The sequence below is a fragment of the Electrophorus electricus genome, chromosome 21 (genome assembly GCF_041902795.1).
Source record: "Electrophorus electricus isolate QZ-2024a chromosome 21, ASM4190279v1, whole genome shotgun sequence".
In the NCBI taxonomy this organism is placed as follows: Eukaryota; Metazoa; Chordata; class Actinopteri; order Gymnotiformes; family Gymnotidae; genus Electrophorus; species Electrophorus electricus.
Window position 1 is genome coordinate 5,814,213 of NC_137517.1, and position 10,788 is coordinate 5,825,000.

The 10,788-nt window shown below is 49.2% G+C and overlaps 1 protein-coding gene across 1 annotated transcript in view; it reads left to right on the top strand.

Moving 5' to 3' along the window:
- The window catches only part of LOC113570346 (chymotrypsin-like elastase family member 3B), a 39,845-nt gene that overhangs the window by 25,339 nt on the left and 3,718 nt on the right, over nt 1-10,788 (top strand). Inside the window, exons 3-5 of the mRNA XM_081704862.1 lie at nt 8,105-8,193; nt 8,356-8,453; nt 10,587-10,715. Of these exons, the coding sequence (XP_081560988.1) occupies nt 8,105-8,193; nt 8,356-8,453; nt 10,587-10,715 (316 nt within the window). The remainder of the gene's footprint in view (nt 1-8,104; nt 8,194-8,355; nt 8,454-10,586; nt 10,716-10,788) is intronic.

Sequence of the window (10,788 nt, forward strand, 5' to 3'; positions counted from 1 at the left end):
AAAGTATACGCATATACACACACACGCACACACACACACACACACACACACACAATTTGACCATGTTCTTGTTGTAATGGTGTGGTAATGGTGTGGTGTGTCACTTGTAGGCACAGACAAGTGTGCACTAAACTTTAACTCAAACAAGCACATGCTGCCTCTAGTGTGTGTTCCCCTTGTGTGAAACTACAGTGAAGTCTTTGTGAAATCTTTACACTGCATCCCTGAAACGCTGGCATTAGTTATTCAATACCCTCAGCCCCCATGGCAGAGATCAGCTGCAATGTTTGCACACGCTGACCTGCTCTGCTTTAAATATACAGGTGCGTTTACCTCATATCAGCGTGCTCCATACCGCATAGATGCAGTGCTCAGACCCCTGCACGCTCCTGATTTGCATTTGTTTGCTTTAGGTTCTCGTTGCGGCCGGAACCGAGCATGAGCTGTCTTTTCAAAAGCATTCACTTTCCATCCATGGCCTTGTAGATGACTCTCCCAAAAACGTTTTCTTTTTTCCTTTTGCATGACTGACGCCCTCCTGTTCTCCCTCGTGAAGTGCCCCTGTGCCTGAATTAGAGCTCGTGACGCGGGCCGCCTTTCGAGGTCTGCCTCGGCTTGCAGCAGACGCTGGGGGTCTGTGTGTGGCTTGGAGGTGTGTTTGAGAGTAGCTGAGTGCCCTTGGCGCTCCCGGGCCATGATGTTGGGCGGGTTATCCCACCGTGTGGGTGATTTACACACTCCTCCCTGTGTGGTGCATTAAAGCGCGCTCGCCCGCCAATCTGTGGAGAGGCGCAGGTGTCACCGGGAAAGTGTGAGGTGAGCCAGAAAGAGTCAACGGCCCCGTCATGAACCCAACATGTGCAGCCAATACATGGACATTTTGAGGACACGCATTCACACGTCTTAACGCTGGAAGACTGGAAGAATCACAAAGGCACATGCACCGACGTGGGTGTAAGTAAGCCCATTTGTTGAACACGGACGCAGACTTCCATATAGACACTTAATATTCATACACGAACCCGGCATATTTACGTTACATGCATGCTGACCATACATAACTCACCGCAGAGTGAAAACACTTTGCACACACACGGGCTCCTTGTAGTGGTGAGTGTTTACGCTGAAGTTTCATGGTCACCAGCAGACTGTGAAGTGCGATTCCCAAGCTCGAAGGAATCCGGATTTCTGCAAATGTTTAGTCAGGTGTTCACTTCCACGGAGCATCCCAGATTTTTCCTCTGCATACGGCACTTGAAAACACTGGCAAATTCATATCGGTGGAATATTTGCAAAACAGTTAAAGCTGCTTTTTGGCCCGGAAGGCAGGCGAGGGGAGAACATAATGAACACGTGAGGTGTGAGACCGGCTAACAAACCTAAGTAGGACGCTCGTAAAGCACTCAGTGTGGGATCAAAACACCATCTGGGACCACATCTATGTAATTTCCTGCTCCGCGCAGTTACGAAACAACATCTGCATCCTGGGTTAGTGCAAGTTAACGGCAGCAGTGCGCTCTTTTTCAGCTCGTGGACAGCTATTTAAAAGATGCCGGAAAGTGAGTGAGAGAGAGAGAAATGCGACAGAAGAAAAGTTGCAAAAAGAGTGGAGAAACTTGGAGTCAAAGGAGACGCCGAGGGCATTAGGGAGTGTGAGACACAAGCGAGGAAGAAACAATCCATGGAAAGAAGACGTTAAAGCCGCAGACATGATATTCCCGCGTCCAGCCCGTTATAAATCAAGCCAAGGACCCCAGTCGGCAACACACCAGCTGGAGCCGTGGGATCCAGCATGGGAAATGAATGGGCGGACAAACCGATGGTTCGGACGGACGGACGGACGGACGGACAAATGGGCGGAGGGATAGGAAAATGCAGGAATAGATGGACGAGGGACCGGCGACCTTGCTGAGGCAAGCGTGTATATCAAACGCGCAGCCTCCCGCGGGCGCCCTCCAGTAATCTATGTGGAAATGGCTCGTATTTACGAGCTGGAGGAAGGGAGCGACATATCGACCGCGTCTCAGGTCCCCATCTTTCTCCGACCGCCCGTTGCCGGGGGGCCGTACCGGAATGGCACGCCAAAGCTCCTCCACCTTCAAAGGCTCCACCACCGCTCCCATCCCTCCAGAACACTCTCCCTTCGGTGTGGTCCTCCGTCCGTTAGCCACGCGTTCGCCGCCGTCGTCTGTTCGTTCATTTTTTTTAATTTTCACGCCCCGCCCCTCAAATGCCCCGACGTACCCCGAATGAAACCCCCCCACCCCCCGAGCCTCAGTCATCGGCCCCGGGACGCCACAGGCTTCGGTTCAGCCTGCGGCTGTGTAATACAAACTGGCAGCTCGTTTTGGGAAGTCATTAGCTATTAGTGAGTTAGCATGATTACCGACCTGCGCTTTTGAAGTCCGAGGCCTTTGATGAGGGCTCTTTTTGTGTCAATTTTCCTTCACACTAACCAGGTGCCTGTATAATCTATGGAAAAGCAAACATCAATACTTTCCATTCAGATTACAGCCAATCGTACTGGTCCACTGTTCACCATTTTTCATAATCCCTGTAACACCCAAAATATCTTTGTCTTATAATTAATTAACATTCAAGATTCTTAACAACCTTGGATAATAATATTTGTTTAACTTACTAGTATCAGATAGTCCAGAACAAGAGTATCCATTTATTTAGTCAAAGAAAATGAACGCTGTGGAATGTCCTGAGACATCATATGATATTCCAGCATCCATAATTTGCAACATTTGTCTTTCTGGAGGTAGGGAAAATATGTCTTTTTTTTTTTTTTTTTTTATCAGACAGAGCCCCGAGAAAGCCATCACTTCTTTTATGGGACGTTTGACCAGAGGCCCTACACAGCCCCACTGACCCGTGCCTGATGCCTGTGTAAATAAGACGCCACATCACGCGAAACTAAAACTCATGTATCTTTTTACTGCAATCGCGTCCCTACACACTGACACACCTCTGACATTTCAAGGGCCCCGAGGGCCGAGGTTTAGTTTAATTTATGATTTAAAAGAACAGAGATAATCACACGGAGGGCTCTGGGGGTGGGGGCTCACTTCTTAAATGACCAAAGCACTTCATGTTTACGGTCTCGTGATCCAAGCCAGAAGAACAGACTAAACCGTTCTTAATTTGTCCAATGCGGTTTTGGTTAAGGTTCCATACGTGGACGAGGGGAAAGACTCGTGGATCAGCAGAGCGGGCATGAGGATGGGGTGGTGGCTTTGAAAAGAGAGGGGTGGGGGCCCAAAAGTGTCACCGCAGGAGCTTCAAGGTTCCCAAATGGAGCCAATTACCACACAAAACCTCCTTTTTTAAGACACCCTGGTGGGGGGGGGGGGGGGGGGGGGGTGTTAGTGCAGATGGAGTGAGACAGGCCATGAGAGAATGGGACCGAGAGACAGAAAGGCCAAAGGAATGAGAACGCCAGGAGTAGAGGAAAAGCAAGTGATAAAAGGAAAGATGAAAATATGAAGACAGAGGGTGAGGTGTGTGAGAGAGAGAGAGAGAAGGAGAGAGAGAGAGAGGGAGAGAGAGGAGAGAGAGAAGGAGAGCGGGAGAGAGAAAGAGAGCGAGAGGGAGAGAAAGAAAGAAAGAAAGAGAGAGGGGGAGAGAGAGAGAAAGAGAGAGGGAGCGAGAGAGAAGGAGAGAGAGAGAGGGAGAGAGAGAGAGAGGGAGAGAGAGAGAGAGAAAAAGAGAGAGGGAGAGAGAGAGAAAGAAAGAAAGAGAGAGGGGGAGAGAGAGAGAGAAGGAGAGAGAGAGGGAGAGAGAGAGAAAGAGAGGGAGAGAGAGAGAGGGGAGAGAGAGAGAAGGAGAGTGGGAGAGAGAAAGAGAGGGAGAGAGAGAGAGAGAGAAAGAGAGGGAGGGAGGGAGAGAGGAGAGAGAAGGAGAGAGAGAGAGAAGGAGAGAGAGAGAAAGAAAGAAGGAGAGAGGGAGAGAAAGAGAGAGCGAGATGAGAGAGAGAAGGAGAGAGAGACAGAGATATGGAGAGAGAGAGATATGGAGAGAGAGATATGGAGAGAGAGAGAAAGATATGGAGAGAGGGAGAGAGAGAGAGAGAGGAAGGAGAGAGAGAGAGGGAGAGAGACAGAGAGAAAGAAAGAAAGAGAGGGGGAGAGAGAGAAGGAGAGAGGGAGAGAGAGAGAGAAAGAGAGGGAGAGAGAGAGGAGAGAGAGAAGGAGAGAGGGAGAGAGAGAGAAGGAGCGAGAGAGAGAGAGAAAGAGAAGGAGAGAGAGAGGGAGAAGGAGAGAGAGAGAAAGAGAGAAGGAGAGAGGGAGAGAGAGAGAGAGAAAGAGAGTGAGAGGAGAGAGAGACAGAGATATGGAGAGAGAGGGAGAGAGAGAGATATGGAGAGAGAGATATGGAGAGGGAGAGAGAGAGAAAGATATGGAGAGAGGGAGAGAGAGAGAGAGAGTGAGAGCTCTGTGAAGTTAATTTCTTGAGGTAAAGTTCCCTGCGGTAAAGCCGGAGGGACGCTATGTTTATTTGGACTGAAATCTCCTTCATGTAGCACAGCCAATTATCACCGGAGGAGATGATGGCTGTGTTATGAATTCCTCAGTCTTTTTGACCAATATCCTGCACTCCGAGGCCCGTGACAGACAGCTCCATGTGAGTTTTCGTTACCCCTGATTTCCCACCACCCAGCCTCGCTTTTTCAAAGGGATTGCCGCCAGTGACCTCACCGCAGGGCTCCAATCGGAGCAGGACACACGATAGCAAAACACATTCAGCTCCCATTACTGCCGAGAGCGGACCCATCGGAAAGCCTCGATGTAGGGACCACGGCACCGGTGTGCCGGGCTCTCTGGGAGCGTCTGAGGGGGCCTCGGCTCCAGGCTAAGTTGCTAACGTGGAACTTGCTGAGAGCACGACATACAAAGTCGTGTTTGAACACCTCTGCTGCCACAGTGTCGGCAAACCAGTCAGTGAGACACAGCTGTTCTCGATTGGGGTTTTAAGCCACACGGCTAAGGGTTCAACCGAACGTGGGTGTGGAGACTTTCTCCTGGAAATTTCACCTCCCACACACCTTTAAGTCCTGAAATCAGGAGCTGGCAATTCAGTGCCGAGGCAGCTCGGAGGATTAGCGAAAAGCCAAGTACATCCTGTAATTTCCAGCAGACAGAAATGTACTTGCATGTGTGTTTGACGGTCTTCCGGCAACGTCGCAATTCCTGTACGGTGCTCTAAAATAAACGTGTCTTTTATTATTAAAAAAGCTGAAGTCTATCAAGACTGTCACACTCGACGACATTACAGATTGGCCCTATAAACTCCCTTTAAACACCTCACTCATAATGTTACTGGCAGAATGTTGTCGGGGCATTTCCTCAGCCGTTGATATCGATAGATCCAGCCAACATCTGGGGCTGTGATTGGGGCTAATATGTTCCATGCGGGTGTAGCAAACAGCCAACCGGAGGAAGTATGTCCCAGTGTCGGGATGCCAATCCCAGGGGGATAGGGAATGATTATTAAGCAGGAGGGAGGGAAGGGGGAGGATAAGAACAACCGTTCAGCCCGTCAGTTCAGGACACGTCCCTAATCAACTTCGGCCGCGGCCTCACAGGAATGTCATCAGGACTCTTAGGTATGGCATCCTAACGCACCGATGCCATCAAACAAATATTTGTAGAACATTTTTGTAGAACGTTTTCTAAGACATTTGCTTCTAATCCAGTCATAAATAAATAAACACGTAAATAAATAAATAAATAAATAACAGGCTCCCGAGTGACCGATGCACACTTTCTTTCAGATTTGCTTTACATCTGGGTTTGGAACAGTTACAGTCTTTCATTATTTAAACTTTGCTAAAACAAGTGGGAGCTGTTTAATTACGTGTTGCCAGATGGTAAAGAGTGATATACGCATATCTCATATCTCCGCATCCCTCAACTGCCTCTAATGTAAAACATCAAAACAGTAAATTATTCGTGGGATCTGGATATTTTTTATTTAACTTTGTATTTGTCCTCGCAAATTTATTATGATGGCCTGACCTCATTTTCCAGAAAATAGTTAATGTTTGTGAAATATGGAGAGCTTGCGGAAATTCTGAATTTATCCTGGTGATATCATCGTCTTTTTTAAAGAAACATATCCGCTCAGCTGAGCCCGGTCCATCCTTTCTTTTCTGGTGAGTTCAACAAGTTCAGGCTTTTTTTTTTTTTTTATGATGTTTTGTTGAAATTTATTTGAATGGTAAATTACAGCTCTTTAATTGCTTTTTAAGTTTGAAAAAGTTTGAATTCACTCAGCCCCAGGAAGTGGACGCTTCAGTCCCAGGAAGTGGTGGGCTCAGTCACAGGAAGTGGAGGCCTTAGTCACAGGAAATATAGGCTTTAGTCACACGTACGGGGGGGGGTACTTTTTCACCTTCCCTACTCCATTCCGTTTAGTTTGGGCTACACGTGACTTAGCTGTTAAAAAGCCTCCAATCACACACCGCGTTCTCCATGATACCTCGGCACTCCACTCGGGGAGCTCCTGCCCTCGCCACGGCTCCTGTTTGACAGGAGCGGACGGAGCCGCTGTTGATTTAGCTCCACCGGTGGGTGGAGGCTGGACTCGCTGGCAGAGCGCCTACCGCAGCTGGGTGCAGTGGGGGGAGATTTAGGACGCGTTTCCAGGGGTCACCTCGATGGAAAACAGAAATGGTTCGGTGTTTGAATCAGGAGGAGTTTGAGTGACGTCTTGGCCACATCTCGGACACGCTGAGAGCGGTGGAGATGACAGGCGTTTACATTTGTTCTAATTAGCATGAGTTACTGCACCGGACAAAGACGTTTCCCAATATTTATCCAGTGTATTCAGCTGTAAATCCGTGTATCTGTATCGTACCAGAAGTACAGATTTACCTGGAAAATGTACGGTCATCTTCACGCACTCATCCTCACACGTTCATCTTCAACACGCTCATCATCACACACTCATCCTCGTCCTTGCCGAGTGCCGATCCAGTATTGGGGTTTTTTGGGTTCCATGGGATAATGAGGTGTCGGGCTTCTGCTGCTGAGGACTCTTTAGCTGTTCGGCCAAATGCCGATTCTCCGCGCCTCCTTGTGCGACGGATTTACGGGCGCGATCTTGTTTCTGGGAGAACCGTAATTCTCCTTTAGCGAGGACAAAACTGTCAGGGAAGAGGAGGGAGAGAAAAAGATGGGAGTCAGAGAGGGAGAGAGAGAGAGAAAGAGAAAGGGAGAGAAAGAGAGAGAGAGAGAGGGAAAGTGCACTTCAGAAGCACTAGGAGCTGGAGTGAGGCTTGACATGGCTTGTTATTTATTAACAGAGGAAACGCCGCCGCGGCTGCGCTGTTCCTGGGTAACAGCCAACACGCGCGGTTGTGCGGCATGCGTGAGCCGCAGGCTGTGAAGGGCTTCAACCTGGCGCTGGGTCCCACACACATGTTCTCCCTCCTTCTCTCTCTCTCTCTCTCTCTCTCTACCACTCACTTTAGCACTCTCTTCATGGCATCCCATCATTTTGGACAAACGCCTAGCAACATAAAGTTCTGCTTTTTTGTGGGTCGCACATGCACATATAGCTGTAGACGTGTGCACACGTAGATGCGTGTAGGTGTAGGTGTGTGCGCGCGTAGGTATAGGTGTGTGCGCGCGTAGGTGTAGGTGTGTGCGCGTGTAGGTGTAGGTGTGTGTATGCGTAGGTGTAGGTGTGTATGCGTAGGCGTAGGTGTGTGTATATACATGCGTATACCTGCACATGCAGATGGTCTGTCTCGCACGCTGGGGGCTGAGCTCAATCACACCGCCCTGTGGCCCCGGGGAACAGGCCAGCAGGGCCTTCCCACCTCCTATCAGGGCAGATAAGGAGGTGCTGAGGCCCGCACTCAGTGCAGGATGCTCGGTGGCAGATATAAGAGCCCAGCTCCCCACACACACACTCACACCCACACACACACACCTACACCATGCTCACTAGATTGAATTTCTTGCTGCTCTTGGGAGCTTATGGTAGGTACAAGTTAATGCAGTGGGTGATGTGAAGCAGCAATTTGGGCTGCCTTACAGTGTAACTACTGTGTGTGTGTGTGTGTGTGTGTGTGTGTGTGTTTGTCCTTTAGCCTATGGATGTGGCACTCCTGAGGTCGAGCCCATCTCTGGTAAAGTGGTGAACGGAGAAGATGCCAAGCCTCACACCTGGCCCTGGCAGGTACGCGGGCATAGAAGCACTGAGCCGATTAAGTGAAGTCTATTCGTTAGAACTCATTACAAGAGACTGCTGACTTCTTGATCACTAACTCTGAGTACATGTCTGTGTCTGTGTGTGTGTGTGTGTGTGTGTGTGTGTGTGTGTGTGTGTGTGTGTCTATAGATCTCACTGCAGTTTAAACATGGGACTCGCTGGTACCACACATGTGGGGGTACTCTCATCACCCCACGCTGGGTCCTCACTGCTGGTCAATGCATCTTGTGAGTGAGACAGAGCAGACACAGCAGACAGAGAAGATACCACCAACAGAGCAGACACAGCAGACAGAGAAGACACCACCGACAGAGCAGACAGAGCAGACACCACCGACAGAGCAGACACAGCAGACAGAGCAGACACCATCGACAGAGCAGACACCACCGACAGAGCAGACACAGCAGACAGAGCAGACACCACCGACAGAGCAGACAGAGCAGACACCACCGACAGAGCAGACACAGCAGACAGAGCAGACACCACCGATAGAGCAGACACAGCAGACAGAGCCCTCGTTTACATTCACATTCACAATATTCTCTGTAGCTTCTGTCCAAATATGTATCCTCGTGTGATAATAGATGACAATAGATTCTCAATGTTAAGAATACTATCCTGCTAAAGTCCTTCCAAGAGCAAGAAGAATGGCAGGAGAAGTTAGAGAGAAGATGTTTTTTTTCTAGATATAAGTGCATATTTAAGTGCTTAGTGACTCAGTGCAGCAGAAAATAAACCTTCTTAAACTTGGGCGAGGAGAGTCTGGGAGTGAAAGCTGAAAACAATACAGCCTCCCTTCCCCCCAAAAGAAAACAATTATTAATTAATACTAAATGTTTTTGTTTGTTTGATCACTGTTTATCACATATACAGGTCACTTACAATTATAAATCACAAGATAAACAGACCAGATCTGAGCAAAACAACCAACAAGGCTTGTGATGTGAACGTAGCCTTTGCCGAGTGCCGTGCAGACTATTAAGTGGACGCCTTATATAGCCTGAGTTAAATACACAAGATGCATCTAAATCACTATGGTTCTATAATCTACGTCAGTGTTTGGTGCTGTGCACATACACGCCTGACGGCTGTAGTCCAGACTGTGCATCAGAGGTAAGTTTCAGCCTGTCATTTGAATGGAGAGCACTAATTGAAACTGATGGAGCAGTTCTCTGATAGGAAAATGCAATGGTGTAACAGAGTCTGATTACTGCCTCTGAGTACGCGAGAGCTGGGCCCGTTTTGGCTTTGTTTTAAATCTCATGCAAGCTGGTGGAGGGACCATAGAAGAGGAGTGGCATGGCAGACCTTCGGGAGGTCAAACCAGCCTGGATGAGGTGCAGGGGTCTGACGGTGGGCCGGACCTGCGTGGAGCGAGGTGCAGTAGTCCAGTCTGGAGGTTGAGCAAGCAACTGAACTCCTCAAAGAGGAGCCGTAGCTCCCCACGAAGCAGAAGTAGCTCCTCACAGCACACGTAGCTCCTCAAAGAGGAGCCGGAGCTGCCCACGAAGCAGAAGTAGCTCCTCACAGCACACGTAGCTCCTCAAAGAGGAGCCAGAGCTCCCCACGAAGCAGTAGTAGCGCCTCACAGAGCAGACGTAGCTCCCCACAGAGCAGACATAGCTCTCTACAGAGTGCAGGGTTGTGCAGAGTTTACTGGAGCCTGCACTGGGTATACTGGAGCCTGCACTGGGTTTACTGGAGTCTGCACTGGGTTTCTCTTAGCCCATGCTGGGTTTAGTGGAATCTGCACTGGATTTACTGAAGACTGCACTGGGTTTACCTTAGCCCATGTTGGGTTTACTGGAACCTGCACTGGGTTTACCTGAATCTGCACTGGGTTTACTGGAGCCTGCACTGGGTTTACCTTAGCCCATGCTGGGTTTACTGGAATGTGCACTGGGTTTACCTGAATCTGCACTGGGTTTACTGGAGCCTGCACTGGGTTTACCTTAGCCCATGCTGGGTTTACTGGAATCTGCACTGGGTTTACTGGAGTCTGCACTGGGTTTACAAGAGTCCGCACTAAATTTACTGGGTTGGGTTTACTGGAGCCCTTACTGAGTGCCCGGTTCTGTACTTAAGGTTTAAGTATTTTATTTACAGTACTCCTGTACTCTGTAGTTCTGAAGGGTAGTTAAATTGTTCAACTATTTTAATTGGGTGAAACCAAACAGAAAATCATCCTTAACTACTGTTACAATTACATTTCAATGACAGATCTCTACCTCTCCTTAAAGGAGCACATTAACCCAAGCCTTTGATTGATTAGTATGTTTTGCACAGTGGGATGACCTGACCTGCGTGCGTGCGTGCGTGCGTGCGTGCGTGCGTGTGTGTGTGTGTGTGTGTGTGTGTAGCCCAGGCGACGTGTATCGTATTGTGCTGGGAGAGCATGACCTGAGTGTGCAGGAGGGCACGGAGCAGATCAGAGACGTCCTCCGCATCGTCGTCCATCCCAAATGGAACATTGAATGCGTAGCCTGTGGGTGAGTGGCCGAGCGCCACCTCACTACCTCCACCCGGGGACAAGCGTCTCATCAACCCCACGTCCAAACTATG